A 23,296-nucleotide genomic window follows, 5' to 3' on the forward strand; every position below is an offset into this window, starting at 1 on the left:
CCAGTACCACACTGTCTTGATGACCACAGCTTTGTAGTACAACCTGAAATCTGGCATTGTGATGCCCCCAGATATGGTTTTCTTTTTTAAAACTCCCCTGGCTATTCGGGGTCTTTTCTGATTCCACACAAATCTTAAAATAATTTGTTCTAACTCTCTGAAGAAAGTCCATGGTATTTTGATAGGGATTGCATTAAACATGTAAATTGCCCTGGGTAACATTGATATTTTCACAATATTAATTCTGCCAATCCATGAGCATGGAATATTTTTCCATCTCTTTGTGTCTTCCTCAATTTCTTTCAGAAGTGTTCTATAGTTTTTAGGGTATAGATCCTTTACCTCTTTGGTTAGGTTTATTCCTAGGTATCTTATGCTTTTGGGTGTAATTGTAAATGGGATTGACTCCTTAATTTCTCTTTCTTCAGTCTCATTGTTAGTGTATAGAAATGCCACTGACTTCTGGGCATTGATTTTGTATCCTGCCACGCTACCAAATTGCTGTATAAGTTCTAGCAATCTTGGGGTGGAGGCTTTTGGGTTTTCTATGTAAAGTATCATGTCATCGGCGAAGAGGGAGAGTTTGACTTCTTTGACAATTTGAATGCCTTTACTGTCTTTTTGTTGTCTGATTGCTGAGGCTAAGACTTCCAATACTATGTTGAATAGCAGTGGTGAGAGTGGACATCCCTGTCTTGTTCCTGATCTTAGGGGAAAGGCTCCCAGTGCTTCCCCATTGAGAATGATATTTGCTGTGAGCTTTTCGTAGATGGCTTTTAAGATGTCGAAGAAAGTTCCCTCTATCCCTACACTCTGAAGAGTTTTGATCAGGAATGGATGCTGTATTTTGTCAAATGCTTTCTCTGCATCTAATGAGAGGATCATATGGTTCTTGGTTTTTCTCTTGCTGATATGATGAATCACATTGATTGTTTTACGAGTGTTGAACCAGCCTTGTGTCCCGGGGATAAATCCTACTTGGTCATGGTGAATAATTTTCTTAATGTGTTGTTGGATCCTATTGGCTAGTATCTTGTTGAGAATTTTTGCATCCATGTTCATCAGGGATATTGGTCTGTAATTCTCCTTTTTGGTGGGGTCTTTGTCTGGTTTTGGAATTAAGGTGATGCTGGCCTCATAGAACGAATTTGGAAGTACTCCATCTCTTTCTATCTTTCCAAACAGCTTTAGTAGTATAGGTATGATTTCTTCTTTAAATGTTTGATAGAATTCCCCTGGGAAGCCATCTGGCCCTGGACTCTTGTGTCTTGGGAGGTTTTTGATGACTGCTTCAATTTCCTCCCTGGTTATTGGCCTGTTCAGGTTTTCTATTTCTTCCTGTTCCAGTTTTGGTAGTTTGTGGCTTTCCTGGAATGCGTCCATTTCTTCTAGATTGCCTAATTTATTGGCGTATAGCTGTTCATAATATGTTTTTAAAATCGTTTGTATTTCCTTGGTGTTGGTAGTGATCTCTCCTTTCTCATTCATGATTTTATTAATTTGAGTCTCCTCTCTCTTCTTTTTAATAAGGTTGGCTAATGGTTTATCTATCTTATTAATTCTTTCAAAGAACCAACTCCTGGTTCTGTTGATCTGTTCCACAGTTCTTCTGGTCTCGATTTCCTTGAGTTCTGCTCGAATTTTAATTAACTCTCTTCTTCTGCTGGGCGTGGGGTCCATCTGCTGTTTTTTCTCTAGCTCCTTTATGTGTAAGGTTAGCTTTTGTATTTGAGTTCTTTCCAGTTTTTGAATGGATGCTTGTATTGCGATGTATTTCCCCCTTAGGACTGCTTTTGCTGCATCCCAAAGATTTTGAACAGTTGTATCTTCATTCTCATTAGTTTCCATGAATCTTTTTAATTCTTCCTTAATTTCCTGGTTGACCCTTTCATCTTTTAGCAGGATGGTCCTTAACCTCCACGTGTTTGAGGTCCTTCCAAACTTCTTGTTGTGATTTAGTTCTAATTTCAAGGCATTATGATCTGAGAATATGCAGGGGACGATCCCAATCTTTTGGTATCGGTTCAGACCCGATTTGTGACCCAGTATGTGGTCTACTCTGGAGAAAGCTCCACGTGCACTTGAGAAGAATGTGTATTCAGTTGAGTTTGGATGTAAAGTTCTGTAGATATCTGTGAAATCCATCTGGTCCAGTGTATCATTTAAAGCTCTCATTTCTTTGGAGATGTTGTGCTTAGAAGACCTATCGAGTATAGAAAGAGCTAGATTGAAGTCAACAAGTATAAGTGTATTATCTAAGTATTTCTTCACTTTGGTTATTAATTGGTTTAAATATTTGGCAGCTCCCACATTCGGGGCATATATATTGAGGATTGTTAAGTCCTCTTGTTGGATAGATCCTTTAAGTATGAGATAGTGTCCCTCTTCATCCCTCACTACAGTCTTCGGGATAAATTTTAGTTTATCTGATATAAGGATGGCTACCCCTGCTTTCTTTTGAGGACCATTTGAATGGTAAATGGTTCTCCAACCTTTTATTTTCAGGTTGTAGGTGTCCTTCTGTCTAAAATGAGTCTCTTGTAGACAGCAAATAGATGGGTCCTGCTTTTTTATCCAGTCTGAAACCCTGCGCCTGTTGATGGGGTCATTAAGCCCGTTCACGTTAAGAGTTACTATTGACAGATATGAGTTTAGTGTCATCATGATATCTATTCAGTCCTTGTTTTTGTGGATTGTTGCACTGAACTTCTTCTTAAAGGGATTTTAAGAGTCCCCCTTAAAATTTCTTGCAGAGCTGGTTTGGAGGTCACATATTCTTTCAGTTCCTGCCTGTCTTGGAAGCTCTTTATCTCTCCTTCCATTTTGAATGAGAGCCTTGCTGGATAAAGTATTCTTGGTTGCATGTTCTTCTCATTTAGGACCCTGAATATATCCTGCCAGCCCTTTCTGGCCTGCCAGGTCTCTGTGGAGAGGTCTGCTGTTACCCTAATACTCCTCCCCATAAAAGTCAGGGATTTCCTGTCTCTTGCTGCTTTAAGGATCTTCTCTTTATCTTTGGAATTTGCAAGCTTCACTATTAGATGTCGAGGTGTTGAATGGTTTTTATTGATTTTTGGGGGGGGGGAATCTCTATTTCCTGGATCTGAATGCCTGTTTCCCTTCCCAGATTAGGAAAGTTTTCAGCTATGATATGTTCAAATACATATTCTGGCCCTCTGTCCCTTTCGGCCCCCTCGGGAACCCCAATTAAATGTAGGTTTTTCTTCCTCAGGCTGTCGTTTATTTCCCTTAATCTAACCTCATGGTCTTTTAATTGTCTGTCTCTTTTTTCCTCAGTTTCCCTCTTTGCCATCAACTTGTCTTCTATGTCACTCACTCGTTCTTCCACCTTGTTAACCCTTGTCGTTAGACTTCTAGTTTGGATTGCATCTCATTCAATTGATTTTTAAATTCTGCCTGATTGGATCTAAATTCTGCAGTCATGAAGTCTCTTGAGTCCTTTATGCTTTTTTCTAGTAGCTGTATGATAGTGCTTCTGAATTGGCTTTCTGACATTGAATTGTAATCCAGATTTTGTAACTCTGGGAGAGAGGACTGTTTCTGATTCTTTCTTTTGAGGTGAGGTTTTCCTTCTAGTCATTTTGCTCAGTGCAGAATGGCCAAAAAGAAGTTGTATTGGGAAAAGGAGAAAAAGAGAAAGAAGGAAAGAAAAGAGAAAAAGAAAAAAGGAAGAAAAAAAAAGAAGAAAAAGAGAAAGAAAAAGAATGAAAGGGAAAAAAGGGTGGGGGAAGCAAACAAATCAAAAAGCAAAAAAAAAGCCACGGGGGAGTATCTTCTGATTCTGTATACTTTAAGTCCCTTGACTTCCCCTGGAACTTGTCCTTCTAGCTGGTCTTCTGGGGGAGGGGCCTGTTGTGCTGATTTTCAGGTGTTAGCACTTGGGGGAGCTGCTCTGCCCCCAGCCTGGTGCGGGGCTCAGTGGGGGTTGTTTACCCCGTGAGGCCCCAGGAGGAACAACCGCAGTGGCCTGGCCAGGTCTGGAAACCTGGATTCAGCTCCCACAGGAATTCCGGAGCTCTCCATCTGCAGGGCCTGGAGGCTCCGGGGCGGGGCCGCTGATCTGCTCAGCTTGGGGCAGGAGCGTCCTTGCTGTCCTGAGCCCTCCCGGCCTTTGCCTGTCCCGGGGGGCGGCCGGATCCTGGGCTGTGTCCCTGCGCCCTGTGCTCCCGGCCTGCGCTGTTGGATTCGTGCTCCGGCCGCGCAGCCGCCTCTCCCCGGAGCCGCCGCCCGAGCCCCTCCAAGCTGCTCCGGTCCCGCCGTGCGCGCTACAACCCTTAGGGAGCTCGGCGCACTCTCCCGGGGCGCAGGTGTCTGTTAGTGTCCCAGGGAGCCCGAGGGCACCCCCGCCCTCCTGGGTCCTGCTCCAACTCCCCGTGAGCCCCTTTCCGCCCGGGAAGGTTGGTGCAGCTCCTGCGTCTCCGGGACGAGGCTCTCCTGTCCTGGGGACACTCGCCCCGGCCTCAGCCCGGCTCCTCGCGGGGCCCCTCCCCGTTGGAGGCCTTTTGTTTATTTCTTTTTTCCTCGTCTTCCTACCTTGATAGAAGCACGAACTCTTCTCACTGTAGCGTGTCAGCTGTTCTCTCTTTAAATCTCAGGCCAAATTCGTAGGTTTTCAGGATGATTTGAAGGTTATCTAGGTAATTTGGTGAGGACAGGTGATTTGGGGACCCTACTCTTCCGCCATCTTGCCCCTCCTCCCTTAACTCTTCTTTAAATGTCTGGTAGGATTCATCTGTGAATCGCTGTAGTCCGAAATTTTTTGTTTTTTTTTTTTTTCTTCAAAGATTTATTTACGTATTTGAGAGAGAGAAAGAGAGCATGATTGGGAGGGGCAAAGGCAGAAGGAGAGAGAATCTCAGGCTGACTCGACACTGAGTGGAGAGCCCGATGTAGGGCTTGATCTCACAACCCTGAGATCAGGACTGGATCCAAAACCAAGAGTTGGACACTTAACTGACTACACAAGCCAGGCACTCCTTTTGGGAGTTTTTGATTACCAATTCAATTTTCTTCTTTCTTTTTTTTTTTTTTTTTTTAAGATTTTCTTTATTTATTCATGAGCGACACAGAGAGAAAGAGAGGCAGAGACACAGGCAGAGGGAGAAGCAGGCTCCACACAGTGAGCCCGACATGGGACTGGATCCCCGGTCTCCAGGATCACACGCTGGGTTGCAGGTGGTGCTAAACCGCTGTGCCACTGGGGCTGCCCCCAATTCAATTTTCTTATATTGTAATTGACCTATTAAGGATTTTTAATTTCTTCCTGGTTCAGTTTTGGAAGATGTGTGTTTTGAGGAATTAGCTATTTCTTTTAGGTTGTCCATTATTTTGGCATATAATTTTTCATAGTATGCTCTTATAACCTTTTGTATTTCTGTGGTGTCGGTAGTTACTTCTCTTGATTCTGATTTTATTTATTTGGATCCTTTCTCTTTTTTTCTTGATGAGCCTGGCTAAGGGCTTATCAATTTTGTTCATCTTTTCAAAGAACTAGTTCTTTGGTTTCATTGCTTTATTTTTTTTTTTATTGTCAGTGTGTCATTTACTTCTGCTCTGATCTGTATTATTTCTTTCTTCTACTCACTTTGGATTTTGTTCTTTTTCTTCTTCTTTTGCTCTCTTTCTTTGTGATTGATGAATCTAGTGTTTTGTTTGGCTTTTTTCTCTTTATTTTTTGTGTTTCTATCATTGTGGTTACCATGAGGTTCATATATAAGATCCAAATAAATAGCAGTCCATATTAATTTGGTGGTCATCCACAAGTTCAAACACATCCTAAAAAAAGCAAAAACATGGGGATCCCTGGGTGGCGCAGCGGTTTGGTGCCTGCCTTTGGCCCAGGGCGCGATCCTGGAGACCCGGGATCGAATCCCACATCGGGCTCCCGGTGCATGGAGCCTGCTTCTCCCTCTGCCTGTGTCTCTGCCTCTCTCTCTCTCTCTCTCTCTCTCTGTGTGTGTGACTATCATAAATAAATAAAAAAAATTAAAAAAAGCAAAAACAGTAAAAGAAAAAATCTCTTTTCCCCCTTCTTTCCCCTTTTTACTGCCTTCTCCACAGTTTATGTATATGTTGTCTTATTTTACATCTTCTTATTCATCTTTTTTTATGTCTAATTTGGACATTTCTTTTCCACTTAAAGAAGTCCCTTGTAACATTTCTTACAACACTGATTTAGTGGTGATAACTTCTTTATCTTTTGTTTGTCTAGGAAACTCAATCTCTCCTCAAATCTGAGTACCTTGCAGGTACTTGGTTGTAGTTTTTTTTTCCTTTCAGCACTATGAATTTATCATGCCACTCCTTTCTGGCCTGCAAAGTTTCTGCTGAAAAATCAGCTGATATCTTCATGTTTTCCCTTCTAGGTACTTTATGTTTTTTCTCTTGCTGCTTTAAAAATTCTCCTTTTATTTTTAAACTTCGACATTTCAATTTTTATGTGCTATGGTCTGGAACTCCTTGGATTTACCTGGTTTGGAACTCTGTGCTTCTTGGACTTGGATATCTATTTCTTCTCCTAGGTTAGGGAAGTTTTCAGCTATTATTCCTTTACATAACTTTTCTACGCCTTTCTCTCTCATCTTTTTCTGGATCCCATTAATGTAAATGTTTGCTTGATATTGTCCAAAAGATTTCTTAATCTATTTACATTTTTGAAACTTTTTGAGTTCTTCTGCTTGTATGCTGTCCATTACCCTGTCTTCCAGATCACTGATAGATTCTTCTGATCCTTTCATCTACTGTTGACTTTCGTGTGTGTGTGTATGTATGTGTGTGTGTTTTCAGTTATTGCATTCTTCAACTCTCATTGGTTTCTTTTAATATTTTCTGTCTTGTTATTGAAGGTCTCACTGAGTTCTTCCACTCTTTTCTCCAGCCCAGTGAGTATCTTTAAAATCATTACTTTAAATTTTTTTTCAGGCTTACTGTTTACCTCTGACGAGATTGGGCGCGTTCAGGGTGGTATAGCCATAGACTACTGTTTACCTCTGTTTCATTTAGTTCTTTGTCTGAGTTTTCTTGTTCTTTCTTTTGGAGCATATTCCTCCATCTCCCCATTTTGCTTGAGTTTTTATGTTTGTTTCTATGGAGTAGGTAAACAGGTACTTCTCCTAAACTTGAAGGAGTCATCTTGTGTATGGTATCCCCTGTGCAGACTGTGTGTTTGGTGAGTTTTGCTGGCTGACTAGAGCTATGGCTGTATATATTAGTTACTTTTTCAAAACATGGCATGTTTCCATCTCTCTCCCTGTTTTTCTGTTCTATCTATCTTTGGTTATTCATTAGTGTTTAGTCAGCCCTTAGTTCTTCAGGAGGAATTGTGCAATTAATAGATGTAATTTGGTGTGTTCTGTGGAGAGGGACATAGTTTTCCTACATCACCATCTTCAACTGGAACACTCTATACCCACTTTAAATAAATTAGATCGGGCAGCCAGGGTGGCTCAGCGGTTTAGCACTGCCTTCAGCCCAGGGCCTGATCCTGGAGACCCAGGATGGAGTCCCATGTTGGGCTCCCTGTGTGGAGCCTGCTTCTCCCTCCCTTGTGTCTCTGCTTCCCTCTCTGTGTATCTCTCATGAATAAATAAAAATTTTTAAATAAATAAATAAATAAATAAGGTCAAACTAGAAGACTTATTGCTGAGTTTACTTACACTCATTTTATTACATGAACTTCTGAAAAAGGTGAGTTGGTTTATCATATAGTAAAGAGTAAAACCTCTATAAACACTTTCTAGGGCATCTGACTGGTTTAGTCAGTAGAGCGTGCAACTCTTGGTGTCAGGGTTTTGAGTTCAAGCCCCATGTTTGGGGTACAGTTTACTTAAAAAAAAAAAAAAAAAAAAACGGATACACAGGTGGCTCAGTGGTTAAGCATCTGCCTTTGGTTCAGGGCATGATCCTGGAGTCCCCGGATCGAATCCCACATCAGGCTCCCTGCATGGAGACTGCTTCTCTCTCTGCCCGTGTCTCTGCCTCTGTGTGTGTGTATCTCTCATGAATAAATAAATAAAATCTTAAAAAATATATATATATGACTTCTCTTTTCCAGGCTAAGAGCACAGACAAAACAACAACTCTTGGAATATAAATCAATGGTTGATGCAAGTAAGTATTTTCATTTTCAAATAAGTTTTTATGAGCGTGGTGATGAACAGTATTCTAGAGAAAAGAAAATCAACTTTACAAAAAGTTGCTTATTTAGGGAATGGGAGTGTCAGCATAATGCTGTACTATACTATGTAAGAAGCAAAAGACAGGCTTGCCCTGTCCCTTAGGAACTTGTTAGGAATTCAGGAAATAGAAACCCTAAATAATAATGCAAGACAATTAGGTTCTGTTAATCAGAGAATGGGAAATTTCTGTGGGAAGGATTCCTAGAACTTGATTATGAACAGCTTGGAGATTAAATTAGATCAAATGATTGTTAAGCCAGTGATTTAAGATCTATACTTTGAGAAACACTGGAAGATAGGAATGAGAGGCAGATTAGCTTAAAGATATGAATGATAATTTTGATTTTAAACCCTGAAAAAATTAAATTTTTAAAAAATTTTTATTGGGATCCCTGGGTGGCTCAGCGTTTAGCACCTGCCTTCCACCCAGGGCATGATCCTGGAGTCCTGGGATCGAGTCCCACGTCGGGTTCCCTGCATGGAGCCTGCTTCTCCCTCTGCCTGTGTCTCTGCCTATCTCTCTCTCTCTCTCTCTCTCTCTCTCTCCCATAAATAAATAAAATCTTAAAAAAAAATTTTTTTTTACTTATTTATTTGAGAGAGACCAAGAAAGAACAAGTATGAGGAGAGAGAGAGGGATATGCAGACTCCCCACTGAGCAGGGAGTTTGATGCAGAGCTCTATCCCAAGACCCTGGGATTGTGACCTGAGGTGAAAGCAGACTCTTAACTGACTGAGCCACCCTACCCCTGGAAAAATGTATATTTAACTTTTAAAATCCAGAAGCTTAGGGAGCAAGACAGTAGTAAAATAATGGTTTAAGGCTCCTAAAGTAATAACTATTATTGTGACCTAATTTTTAAGCCCTTGGATCACAAAGAGAGGTTTTGTTGACTCTTTCTCTGTGAAATAGACTTAAAGAATAAATCCAAATAATACTTAGGTTGAAGCAAGAATTGCAGAAAACCCAAGGAGGCCACATAGATGATTTAGTCACTTCACCTGAATACATGTTTAACTTAGGAACTTTTTGGGCTCTGCTCAGATTCTTTTATAAGGCCATAGATCCAAAGGCAGTTCTAGTGTGTTGTCCATTTGATATTCCAGGCTTTCTAGTCTTTTTTATGCAAAACAACAACAACAACAAAAACCAGGACTATGAGAAATGGGCCCCCTGGCCTCTTTTCTGCTAGTATTAACTAGTAATTTATGAAACTGGCATATGAATCAGGCCTTCCTGTCTCCATTTTTTTTTTTTTAAGATTTATTTGTTTGTTTATTTATTTATTTATTTATTAGAGAGAGAGAGAGAGGGACAGAGACACAGGCAGAGGGAGAAGCAGGCTCCTTGCAGGGAGCCCGATGTGGGACTCGATCCCGGGACTCCAGGATTGCGCCCTGGGCCAAGGCGCTAAACCGCTGAGCCACCCAGGGATCCCCGCCTTCCTGCCTCCAAAGCCATGACCTTCCATTATATCAATAATGCTTTCATCAAAAATGACCAGTAGGTCACTGCCTTCACCTGGAGGAATTAATGGTTTCGTTTCCAAAATCCATGCTTTTTGTATTAAACTATGATGTTTCATCATAGATGAAAGGTAGGATATGGCCAAATTCTTTGCTGGCATGGGAGCTCACATAATAAAAACAGAGTATCTTCTTAGAGGACAAGGTAGAGGGGGAAAGGTAGAAAGTAATTTGGACCATTGAGAAATTGTCTCTGTACATATTCCTGCATTCATTCAAATCATTTTTAAAGTATTCATTATGTCCTTGCTAGGGACACTTAACTAGGCATGGAGACGTGTTGAATAAGCCAGAATTTGCCTTAGTGGAGCTTAAGTTCTATGTAGCAAAACAGGTAAGGAAAGAAACCTTGGAAGATCATTATTAAGTGTGGTAAATGTGATGAAGGAAGTAATGGTGTGACAAGGAGGGGTTCCTTTAAATATTTTGATCACCAATGGTGTCTTTGAGATGACATGAAAGTAAAATCCAAGTGTTAAGAAATTCTCCACCTTCTCATATAGTCCTTGTTTTCCATCTATATATCATCCCTTTTTTTTTTTATATATATCATCCCTTTTTAAAGGAATTATGAAATCTGAAAACTTGAGTAGGCTTTATAGCGCACACTGTAGAGTTTCTACAACTAAAGGAGATTATAGCTTCAAGGCAAGGAGTGAGGTTGTAATCTTCGAAGAAAGATATCAAAAGTTTGGGCGGCCCCCGTGGCGCAGAGGTTTAGCGCCTCCTGCAGCCCGGGGTGTGATCCTGGAGACCCCGGGATTGAGTCCCACGTCAGGCTCCCTGCATGGAGCTTGCTTCTCCCTCTGCCTGTGTCTCTGCCTCTCTCTCTCTCTGAATAAATAAATAAAGCTTAAAAAAAATTACTTTACCCTTAAAAGAATATGTTACTTTATTGCTTGAAGGATTTTTTTTTACAGCAAGTGTATCCATTTTCAGAGTACAATTTGTTGAATTTTGACAAATGTATATATCAATATAACCATTTCCATAATCAAGATATAGAATATTTCTGTTACACCTCCCTTGTTTGACTTCACAGTCAGTCCCTACCCTTACCCCCAGCAACCACCATTATAATTTCTGTTATTATAGATTTGCTTTCTAGAGTTGTGCTATTTAGTACAGTAGCCATTAGTTACATGTGGCCTTTAACTGTAGAGTTAAATTAATTAAAATTAATATTTTAAATTCAGTTCTTTAGTTACTCTAGTTACATATCAAATACTCAAAAGCCACATGTGTCTAGTGACTACCCTGTTGGCCAGCACAGATATTAAACATTTCTACCATCGCAGAAATTTCTCTTGGACAACACTGTTCCAGAATTTGATGTAAATAGCATTGTATGATATGTATTTATGTGTGTGGTGTGTGTATCTGACAACTTTCTTTTAAATATTTATTTATTTTTTTTTTTATGATAGTCACACAGAGAGAGAGAGAGGCAGAGACACAGGCAGAGGGAGAAGCAGGCTCCATGCACCGGGAGCCCGACGTGGGATTCGATCCCGGGTCTCCAGGATCACGCCCTGGGCCAAAGGCAGGCGCCAAACCGCTGCGCCACCCAGGGATCCCGACAACTTTCTTTTAATAAGAGATTTAATTCATATAATATAAAATTCATTTTAAAATGTACAAGTTAAGGGGATCCCTGGGTGGCTCAGTGGTTTAGTGCCCGCCTTTCGCCCAGGGCGCCGGAGTCCCGGGATCAAGGCCCACGTCGGGCTCCTGGCATGGAGCCTGCTTCTCCCTCCTCCTGTGTCTCTGCCTCTCTCTCTCTCTCTATCATAAATAAATAAAATAAGTAAATCTTTAAAAAAAAATAAAAAAACATAAAATGTACAAGTTAAGTAGGTTTTAGTATATTCACAGTATTGGTAATTATTACCACTATCCAATTCCAGAACAGTCTCTCATGAATAAATAAAATATTTTAAAAAATAAAAGTCTTGAGATATAGAAATTTTAAAAAATATATCCTTAAATATTTCATATTTTTGAAAGTAATTGTACATTGTAATTTTACCTTTTGATTTCCGATTGTTTCTAACACATAGACATACAGGTGATCTTTTTGACATTGCTCATGTTAATATTTTACTCCTTTTCTATTTTCCATTATTCTGAAACTACCTTGTCCATATAGCAACTAGCTCCATGTGACCTTTGAACACTTGAAATGTGGTTAGTCCTTGAAAAGGACTATAAATGCAAAATACAGAAGAAAGGATTATAAAATATTTCATTAGTAATTTTAAATTAATTACATAAATAAAGATTTTATTTATTTATTCATGAGGGAGAGAGACAGAGACAGAGACACAGGCAGAGTTTGTGAAGCAAGCTCCATGTAGGGAACCCAATGTGGGACTCGATCCCAGGTCTCCAGAAATTAGGCCCTTGATTGCTAAACCGCTAAGCCACCTGGGCTGCCCTAATTACATATTTTAGATCTATTGGTTTTATGAAATAAGTTACATTGAAATATTTTTACTTGTTTGTTAATATGGAAATTAAAAATTAAAGTGTTGTTTACATTTGTAGCTTACTTTTTTTTCCCCCTCCCTGTGGCTTACGTTATATATCTTTTGGACAGTACTTTTTTAAACTCTTACTAACTTCAAAAAATTATTTCTTTGTAGATGAAGAAAAAACTCCAGAACAACTCATACAAGATAAGCATATTGAAGCGTATGTCATATTTTTGAATTTTGTTTTTTACTAACATTTGATATTATTATCCATCTTATACCATTACCTTTCTTTATTTTTGTCTTTATTTTTCCAAGTAATTTTTCATGCATATACTGAGAAGTTGATACAGGGGATGGACTTAACATGTATCTGAGTGGTCACATTAGCTTCTGGCATTCCCCTTCACAAGATGACTAGTTAAGTATCTCAGAGGCATCTGTTTACCTAATCTATAAATGCATCAGGGTGGGGAGCCTGTAGAATAATTTTATCTGGATAGGGCCATTTTACTTTTTTCAAAGGTTTACTTTCTATATTTATGCCAACAGGGAATTTTTTTGATATTGCTGAAATTTTTTTGTTTATGCTTCGATAGTAAAATTGAAGACCTGGAAAAGGAAGTTGAAGAAGTGAAAACTGCTTTTGAAATGAAAAAGCTTGCATTAGACAGGTAATTATTACATTTTAGATATAAGCATTGTGAACTGAATGCAAAATGGGTATGATTTGAGGTGGAGGGAATATTTTAATTAGTCTAAATGACTCATCAAGTGAAATGATCATTAGGTAATGGGTAAACGAATTTTGTGCCCTGAGAGAAAAGTTATGTCATTCATTAATACCTTCATTTGAAGTAGTTACATAAGGTTGACTTAATAAGAAAATATCAGTCAAGGAAATAGAAGGGTGAGTTTAAATTTCATCCAGTGTTTCAAAGGATTATATGGATTCGATTATTGCAGTAACTATTAATCAAGTAAAAGAATTGTCACCAAGTTTAAATATATACATTTTCCTATTTTTTTAGAAGATTTTATTTTTAAGTCCTCTCTTCACCCAACATGGAGTTTGAACTCACAACTCCAAGATCAAGAGTCTCATGCTCTACTGATGGAGCTAGCCAGGCACCCTTAATATATTTTTATTTTTATTTTTTTATTTTATTTTATTTTTTAATAAATTTATTTTTTATTGGTGTTCAATTTGCCAACAAATAGTTAATATATTTTTAATACAGGTTTTGTATCTGTATTTTAAAATTCATTCAACAAATATTTGAGTTTCTACTATCTCTTAAGCTTTGTGGTAGGTGTTTGTATACATTCATTAATAAGACGTGATCTCTTAGATGTGTGATCTGAATTAATATCAATTAAGTGAATGACTTAAAATTACTTCCTTGTGTTTCTGGCCTTCCCAGATGAATTTCTTTTTTTTTTTTTTTTTCCAGATGAATTTCTTATTTAATTGAAAACTAGTTAAAGTCCTCTTGATTGCTTCTAGCAGTGAACATTTTTCCCTCTATCATTATATAGATAATATGTATTTTTCATGAATTTGTTTTAAGTAATCTCTGTGCCCTACCTGGGGCTTGAACTCACCACCTCTAAACCAAGTGTTGCATGCTGTAGAGACTGAGCCAGCCATGTGCCCTAGATCATATTTTTAAAGATGACTTCAGAGCTATTAAGATATCTCATTTTAATGAATTCATTTTTTGTGTGTGACAGAAAGGAAGAAGTGACTCTAACCTTTTCATTATTACTTATTAGCTATTTGGATTTAAAAGTAATTTATGCAGTTTGTTTTTATGTAGGTATCCTTTAAAGTTTACATTCAGGTATGGCTTTGTATTCCCCAACTCCATTTCAGGCCTGTGCTGATCTCTGTGGTGCCTTAATGCTTCCTCTCAGCCCTGCACGAAGGTGGATGGGTTGGAGAGCAAAGCTCAGGCTGATTTCCAGTCTAATCAGTCCCTCAGCCTAGCCGTGCACAACCACATCTTGTTATTTTTCCATTTCTGTGACTTCTTTATCAAAGTATTTCCCATACAGTAGTGTTTAAAAACCTTCTTATGGTTTACGTTACATTTAAAAAGAAATCAAAAGGGCGGTCCTGGTGGCTCAGCGGTTTAGCGCCTGCTTTCCGCCCAGGGCGTGATCCTGGAGTCCTGGGATTGAGTCCCACGTCGGGCTTCCTGCATGGAGCCTGCTTCTCCCTCTGCCTGTGTCTCTGCCTTGCTCTCTCTCTGTGTCTCTCATGAATAAATAAATAAAATCTTTAAAAAAAATAAGAATAAATCAATCTTTAACTTGTCATGTTTACATTTTTCTTTTCAATGAACCACAAATGTTATCCATGTTTTAAAATGCGGGCTTTTTTCCTTGCATTGTAGGATGCAGCTCTCGATTGCACTTCAAAAAAACCTGGAGAAAATTGACCCCAAGACTAGGTACGTTTTTTTTTTTCCTCTTTTGTCTTTTTTTCTGAATTTGTTAAAGCTGAGAATAAGATGGGAGATTTGCATAATGACTTGAGTTTTCTGATTTTTTTTAATTTGCTGTCAGTGCTAAACACCTTTTTCTGGGGAATAAGAAAATTGACAGAATTTTAGTGGGTCATATTCCGCATTATAATTTTTACAGTCTGGCTAACCTTTTGTTTGGATTGCAACACTAAGAAGCAATGGAGATTTTTAGCCAGCTAGTTTGAAAAAAAAATTTTTTTTAGTTTTTTAGTTTTATTTATTCATGAGAGACACAGAGACAGAGAGAGAGGCAGAGACACAGGCAGAGAGAGAAGCAGGCTCCATGCAGGTGGCCCGATGTGGGATTCGATCCCGGGTGTCCAGGATCAGGCCCTAGGCTGAAGGCGGTGCTAAACCGCTGAGCCACCCGGGCTGCCCTAGTTTGAAAATTTTGAAGGAATATTTTGAAAGTTAACTTTTGTTCAGTATTTACTGTAAAACAGGAATAGGGCTGTCTCATTTGTCCAATAACCCAGTGAGAGGAATGAGACAAGAAGTATATGCCTCGTTTTTCACTGGCAGAAATGAACTTGTATATGTTACAGTATTTGCCAAGGAATATAAAATTAAACTCTGGCAGTCAAGGTTCTCTATAATCTGGTCCTTTGTGTCTGGCCTCAGGGGCCTTACCTCCTTACCTGTGTTCTTATTTCTCAAAGTTCTAATAAAATCTTGTGATTAGGGATCCCTCAGTGGCGCAGCGGTTTGGCGCCTGCCTTTGGCCCAGGGCGCGATCCTGGAAACCGGGGATCGAATCCCACATCAGGCTCCCGGTGCATGGAGCCTACTTCTCCCTCTGCCTATGTCTCTGCCTCTCTTCTCTCTCGTGACTATCATAAAAAAAAAAAAAAAAAAAAATCTTGTGATTAAAAGATTCCCTACATTGTATCGTAAAAGTGCTAAGATGCATCTGGACACTTCCCCTTCCTGAGTATTTTAGTTCAGGCTGATAATGCGTTCTCCCTATATTCCATTTAACTCCAGGAATACATAAAACCTAAAATCTGAATTTGAGACCTCTAACAATTGCTCCTCCGTAGAGGGTGAGGTTTAAACAATCTTGAGTTAGGGGCGCCGGGATAGCTCAATGGTTGAATGTCTGCCATTAGCTCAGGTCATGATCCCAGAGTCCTGGGATCAAGTCCCACATCAGGCTCCCCATGGAAAGCCTGGTGTCCCTCTGCCTATGTCTCTGCCTCTCTCTCTCTCTAATGAATAAGTAAATAAAATCTTTTTTTTTTTTTAAGATTTTATTTATTTATTAGAGACACACAGAGAGAGAGAGAGGCAGAGACACAGGCAGAGGGAGAAGCAGGCCCCATGCAGGGAGCCCGACAATGGGATTCAATCCCAGGTCTCTAGGATCACACCCTGGGCTGAAGGGGGCGCTAAACTGCTGAGCCCCCGGGCTGCCCAGTAAATAAAATCTTTAAAAAATAATCTTGAATTAAAGAGGTACAGGATTGACACCCAAAGGGAACAGAAAGGCCAAAAAGGCTGAGGTAGTGCCTTTAAGCAAGTTTTTTTTTTTTTTTTTAAGATTTTATTCATTTATTCATGAGAGAGAGAGACAGAGACATAGGCAGAGGGAGAAGCAGGCTCCATGCAGGGAGCCTGACGTGGGACTCGATCCCAGGATTCCAGGATCACATCCTGGGCCGAAGGCAGGTGCCAAACCTCTGACCCACTCAGGGATCCCCTTTAAGCAAGTTTTTAAGTTTACAAACCAGTATAGCTGTAACTAGTAGAAAATGAGTTTAGCTTTCCCAGGTCTATGCAGAGATTCACATTTTCAGCCTCCTCAATAAACTTGTGCAGTGTTTCGTGCCTGGCTGATTATCAGAATGATTAATATTTTTTTTTTTAAAGATTTATTTATTTATTATAGACACAGAGAGAGAGAGAGGCAGAGACACAGGAGGAGGGAGAAGCAAGCTCCATGCAGGAGCCCGATGCGGGACTCGATCCCAGGTCTCTAGGATCACGCCCTGGGCTGCAGGCAGCGCTAAACCGCTGCGCCACCGGGGCTGCCCCAGAATGATTAGTATTATCATGGTGATCACATTGCTGGTCCCATCCCAAACCTACTGACTCAGTCTCTGAAGACAAATGGGCATAGTCAGGGTCACCTGGTGATCCACATTTAACATCCTCCCAAGGGATGGTGGCACTTTGAAGTATAAGAGCCATTGTTCTTACCCAGTCTTATTTCACACTGTTTGGCTCCAGTTATACCAAACTAGTTGATGTAGGCAATCCAGGTAATTATTTCATGTGTTTAAGATCAAGGGTTTCCCTTGTTCTACTCTGTGCACAACTCTTTAAGTGGTTCATATTTATTACTGGTTATAATGAAGCCATATTATAGTTGTGGATTTATTTTTCTCTTTCAGCAGATTCTTTCCTCTTGGTGTTTTATTTGTTTTACTATCTTGGTCCCTGGCATATGTCTAGCATGTAGTAGGTACTCAGAAATACTTGCTGAAGACATGAGGGTAAAAAGCAGCTTGAATATTCAGTGAAACTATTATCTGTGGTGCTATAATGGTGAATACATGTACTATTATCTGTGGTGCTATAATGGTGAATACATGTCTTTATACATTTGTCAAACCCATAGAATGTACACCACCAAGAATGAACCCTACTGTAAATTATGGGATTTGAAAAAAAATAAAAATAAAAAATAAATAAATTATAGGATTTGGATGATAATATGTTAAATGTAGATTCATCATTTGTGATGAATGGACCTTTCTGGTGGAGGATGATGATAATTGAGGCTGTGTGTGGTAGGAGTCAGGGGCCTATGGGCTTACCTTCCATTCAGTTGTGGTGTGAACCTAAAATAGCTCTTAAAAATAAAGTCTATTATTAGGATATTTTTAGAAAGGTTCATACGTACCTAAATTTCAGATTTTTTATTTTTCTAGGGAACTGCATCTCTAATTTTATTTTTGTTAATTTATTTTTTGCATCTAATTTAAATATTTATTTGTTTATTTGAGAGAAAGCACGAACACAGTGGGGAGGGGCAGAGGGAGAGAGAATCTTAAGCAGACTCTGGGCTGAGTGTAGAGCTCAATATGGGACTTGATCTCATGGCCCTGAGATCATGACCCAAGCTGAAACCAAGTCAGACACTTAACTGACTATGCCACCCAGGTGCCCCTGCATCTCTAATTTTAAACAGAAATTTACTTTACATCAAAGTTTTCTTAGTTTATTTTGTTAAAAGATAATTTTCTATTGAAGTATATAATAAATTTCATGAAAGGAAATATATAATTGATTTGTTCATTCATGATAATATTTACTTTTTTAATTTTATAATTTTAATTAAGGTTAACAAATCATTTTTTATTCCTTTTCAGTGTGCTCATGGATAACATGAAACATGTATTAAAACTAAACAAATTAATAATGAAATCACACCAGGTAACTGCACATTGGGTTGCTTATGCATTCTCATGATTTCAGTAACCTGTTGCTGGCAACTATATTGTATATAGTTATTTTTTGGTATGGAAATAAAGAGATTAAAAATTGGAGGTTGGGAAAACATGAATTAATAGATAAAATTGAGTGATGTAAGTGTTACAGGTTTGTTCTTAGGTAATGTGCCTTCACTTTTTCAGGAATCTTGGGATTTGGAGGAAAAACTGCTTGATGTTAGAAAGAAGAGATTAGGTATGTAGAACAGTTTTGTTTTTGTTTTCTGTAGAAAACATTTTCACTTACTGTAGAGATTGATAAGGCCAGTTATCTCAGCCATTGAGAAATTTCTTAATTTTCAAATTTTCTTAAAATTTTGCACATGGTCTCTTTAAAAATAGTATATAAAATGTATTTTGCTTGATTCATTTTTATTGTTTTAGAACTTTAAATCACAAAATTAATATATTCTCAGGGGGAAAAAATCAAATAATACAGTAAAGTATAGTGTCAAAGTCAAAATATTGGTATTTTTCACCAAGCAAGTCATTTTCAGATCAAAATGGAACTGCAACCTGAAATGATGCCTATGAAATATTTTCTGTTGACTGAAACAGTCAGGAGCTATTCTGCTTCACTATTTTTCCAGACTCTTGTTTGTAGGAGTTGTTATATATAGTATCTTTTTTTTTTTAATCTAATAGAATTAAAACAATCTTCAGAAAATAAACTGTTAGAAATACAGACTGAAAAGAACAAACAGAAGGATGATTTGGCCAATATGGAAAATTCAAACAAGATAAAGGCCATGCAACGAAACCTGAAGATGGAGATACAAATTACTACAGTTATTCAAAACGTGTTCCAGGTAACATTTAGATAAATTAGGAAAGGAGGTAAAGAACTTGTTAAAAATGATGGTTCTGGGCAGCCCCTGTGGCCCAGCGGTTTAGTGCCGCCTTCAGCCCAGGGTGTGATCCTGGAGTCACGGGATCGAGTCCCACATCCGGCTTCCTGCATGGAGCCTGCTTCTCCCTCTGCCTGTGTCTCTGCCTCTCCGTGTGTGTGTGTGTGTGTGTGTCTGTCATAAATAAATAAATAAATAAATAAATAAATAAATAGTCTTTTTTTTTTTTTTAAAGATTTTATTTATTTATTCATGAGAGACACAGAGAGAGAGGCAGAGACACAGGTAGAGGGAGATGCAGGCCCCATACAGGGAGCCCGACGTGGGACTCGATCCCGGGACCCCAGGATCACGCCCTGGGCTGAAGGCGGGCGCTAAGCTGCTGAGCCACCCAGGGATCCCCCTAAAGTCTTTAAAAAAAATAAAATTGATGGGGACGCCTGGGTGGCTCAGCAGTTGAGTGTCTGCCTCCGGCTCAGGGCGTGATCCCAGCATCCTGGGATCGAGTCCCACATCGGGCTCCCCACAGGGAGGCTGCTTCTCCCTCTGCCTGTGTCTCTGCCTCTCTCTGTGTCTCTCATGAATAAATAAATAAAAATAAAATCTTAAAAATTTTTTTGTTAAAAAAATGATTGTTGGGATCCCTGGGTGGCGCAGCGGTTTGGCGCCTGCCTTTGGCCTAGGGCGCGATCCTGGAGACCTAGGATCGATTCCCACGTCGGGCTCCCGGTGCATGGAGCCTGCTTCTCTCTGCCTGTGTCTCTGCCTCTCTTTCTCTCTCTGTGACTATCATAAATAAATAAAAATTAAAAAAAAAAAAATGATTGTTCTGTTACTTTCAGATTTGCTTTTAGTTAATCTTTGATCCTGAAAAAAATCATGAATTCAATACTAGATAGTAGTCTGTTTACATATATTTAGAACTTATGTGTACTTAATGTTCAAAGCTTTGACTTTTCATTGTGATTACATCTTAGGCATTTATAAGTGGGGTGATTTTTATCAGCTCTGTGGAGATAGGTTTAATGGTGGGGTGGAGAGTATTAGAACTTGAACTTGGAAGGTAAGGGAAAACATGGATGGAAGTGATGGGAATCTAGAATTATGATCCTACTGCAACTTAATAGTTGCAAATCTTGAACAAATTATTATTAAAGTTTTCTACATATCAGTTTCCCTGTTTAGAAAGAGAGCTTGTAAAAGCTAAAGAAGAGGGATCCCCGGGTGGCGCAGCGGTTTAGCGCCTGCCTTTGGCCCCGGGCGCGATCCTGGAGACCCAGGATCGAATCCCACGTCGGGCTCCCGGTGCATGGAGCCTGCTTCTCCCTCTGCCTATGTCTCTGCCTCTCTCTCTCTCTCTGTGTGTGACTATCATAAAAAAAAAAAAAAAAAAAAAAAAGCTAAAGAAGAGAATTCATGTTAATCTGTTTAGCATAATGTCTGGTCCAAGTAAATTCTCAGTTAATGTTGGTAGTTGTTAGTACATCACCTCTTAAACTTTATGTGTTCCTTTATTCTGAAGAGTTTTCATTGCTCTTTTGAATTATAAAATATCTCAAACTATAAAATACTTAAATTACCAGATTTCAATGATGAAGATATACAGTTAAAATTGCCTATTATCCATGGAGCAAATATTATGTGTGAAGCATATCCTTGTAGAATATGAATTCTTTTATCTGACCATAAGAAAATCTTCCTAAAGTCTTTTTTTTTTTTTTTTTTTTTTTTTAATTTAAGAGAAGTGAACATAACCGGGGGGTAAGGGAGGGATAGCAGAAGTAGGGGGAAATAATCTCAAGCTAACTCCACACTGAGCATAGAGCTGTTGTGGGCTTGATCTCATGACCCTAAGATCTTGACCTGAGCCAAAACCAAGAGTTGGACACTTAACCAACTAAGCCACCCAGGTGCCCCTCTTCATCAGGTCTTAAATCTACTTTTTAATAGTAGTGGGTTACTAGGAGTAAGGAAGTCCACCACTAGCCTCCAGTGGAGGATTGCATTATAAGTACAGGATCACTTTAATTTTCTTTGGCATGTTGTTCCTGCTGCTTTGGTACTTGTATTATTTTGTCTTTTTTTTTTTTTTAATTTTTATTTATTTATGATAGTCGCACAGAGAGAGAGAGAGAGGCAGAGACACAGGCAGAGGGAAAAGCAGGCTCCATGCACCGGGAGCCCGACGTGGAATTTGATCCCGGGTCTCCAGGATCGCGCCCTGGGCCAAAGGCAGGCGCCGAACCACTGCGCCACCCAGGGATCCCTATTTTGTCTTTCTTAATTTTTATTCATATCCTCTTAGTGTTAATTTTGATTTAGTGAAATCATTACTTTGTTAAGCAGAGTATAGCTTTGGCTACATAAGGAGCTCATGCCCCTAATGGGTTCAGTCATATTTGAATGCTTACTTCCTCTTGCTTTTGTAAATTTAATTAGATTTATATACACTAGCCCTATAGCAAGAATGTGCCATGTGTAGGCCAAAGGTTTAAATACTTTTATACATAAAAATATAATTCTAAAATCTATTTAAACAGAATTTGAATTAGTAACTTGGTATCAGGGGGATCCCTGGGTGGCTCAGTGGTTTAGCACCTGCATTTGGCCCAGGGCGCGGTCCTGGAGTCCTGGGATCGAGTCCCACGTCGGGCTCCCGGCATGGAGCCTGCTTCTCCCTCTGCCTGTGTCTCTGCCTCTCTCTCTATCTCTATCATGAATAAATAAATAAAATCTTAAAAAAAAAAATGTAACTTGGTATCATTGAGCCATAGTTTTTTGTTGTTTTTTTTTAATAAATAGGGCATAACAGTATGTTTAAACCATTTTTCACTGTAGAAGTGCAAACTGACTGAACCATAGCTACAGTCTTTTTTCTTTAATCTAGAATACATTGCAAAAATCCTTACTATGTAAAAGCTATCTACAAAAACTGATGCAGCCAAAAAAAATATTTTAAACATTGTACATGTTCCCTAGCATTATGGGGATTAAGGCTAGGCCCTTATTGAAAGTGGAAATGAGGATACAAGAATGTATTTTTTATTTTTTTAAATAGATTTTATTTATTCATTTATTTGAGAAAGAAAGAGAGCATGCATAAGTGGGAGGAGGGGGCAGACAGAGAGGGAGAGGGAATCTAAAGCAGCAAACTTCACTGAGGGTGGGCTGAGGAGGGCAGGGGTGGTTCTGTCTCACTACTGCAAGATTAGGACATGAGCCAAAACCAAGTCAGACCCTTAACTAACTGAGCCGCCCACATGCCCCAAGAATGTAAGTTTTTCATGGAGTAGATACCTACACCTAGTTTGGTAAAGATAAATTTGATAAGATTAGTGAAAAAAGGGGCCCCCGGGTGGCTCAGTCAGTTAAGTGCCTTTGGCGCAGGTCATGATCCCAGGGTCATTGGGCTCTCTGCTCAGTGACGAGCCTGCTTCTCCCTCCTCTTCCCCCACGCAATGCACAGCATTGTGATTATAAGTAACAATATTATTATATATTATATCCTTCAAAGTTGCTCTCACCACAAAAAAGAAATAATTTTGTGACACAATGGAGATGTAAGCTAATGCCATGGTCATCAAATCAACCCACTGTACACCTTCAACTTATATGAAACTGTGTCAATTATATCTCTATTAAAAAAATACAGTGTGTGTGCACATGTGTGCTCTCTTGTTTTCTCAAAATCTTTTTAAAAATTTAGTGAAAGGATTTTTAAAAATTTTGTTAAATTTTTAAACATACTTATAACTTTAAGATAATTTTTTTTTCTTTTTTTATTACAGAACCTCATATTAGGAAGTAAAGCCAATTGGGCAGAGGATCCTACCTTAAAGGAAATTGTTCTACAGCTTGAGAAGAATCTCGCCACAATCTAATAAGAATTGTGCTTTGACATTTTTGTTTCAGTCTTTGGTATCTCATTTAAGTGGCATATTTCAAACAAAAATCTTTTTAGTGTTTTTTAACTAGTATCATAAATCTTTTGTAGCTTAACACTATAACTTGGAATTTGTTCTTTTAAATATGATAAAGTGACTGGCATTCTCTAAAAATATCTGAAAATCTTAGCCTTGCAAGGGTCCCAAAAGACATGAATGTGGACATTTTTTTCTACGACATTCCTGGCGGTTCCAACTCTCATTTGGAGTACTTTTTCTTTTCTTCTTTTTTCTCTCCTTTTTTCTTTCTTTCCTTCTTTCTTTTTTGTAGTTTCAAGTT

At 38.9% G+C, this 23,296-nt stretch overlaps 1 protein-coding gene across 1 annotated transcript in view; it reads left to right on the forward strand.

Moving 5' to 3' along the window:
• The window catches only part of CENPH (centromere protein H), a 30,479-nt gene extending 7,408 nt beyond the window's left edge, over positions 1-23,071 (forward strand). The window contains exons 2-9 of the mRNA XM_077898063.1: positions 8,075-8,130; positions 12,371-12,419; positions 12,799-12,873; positions 14,599-14,655; positions 18,105-18,168; positions 18,369-18,420; positions 18,870-19,033; positions 22,861-23,071. Of these exons, the coding sequence (XP_077754189.1) occupies positions 8,075-8,130; positions 12,371-12,419; positions 12,799-12,873; positions 14,599-14,655; positions 18,105-18,168; positions 18,369-18,420; positions 18,870-19,033; positions 22,861-22,953 (610 nt within the window). The 3' untranslated portion in view covers positions 22,954-23,071. The remainder of the gene's footprint in view (positions 1-8,074; positions 8,131-12,370; positions 12,420-12,798; positions 12,874-14,598; positions 14,656-18,104; positions 18,169-18,368; positions 18,421-18,869; positions 19,034-22,860) is intronic.
• The last annotated feature ends 225 nt before the right edge of the window (positions 23,072-23,296 follow it).

The sequence above is a fragment of the Canis aureus genome, chromosome 5 (assembly GCF_053574225.1).
Source record: "Canis aureus isolate CA01 chromosome 5, VMU_Caureus_v.1.0, whole genome shotgun sequence".
NCBI classification, from domain to species: Eukaryota; Metazoa; Chordata; class Mammalia; order Carnivora; family Canidae; genus Canis; species Canis aureus.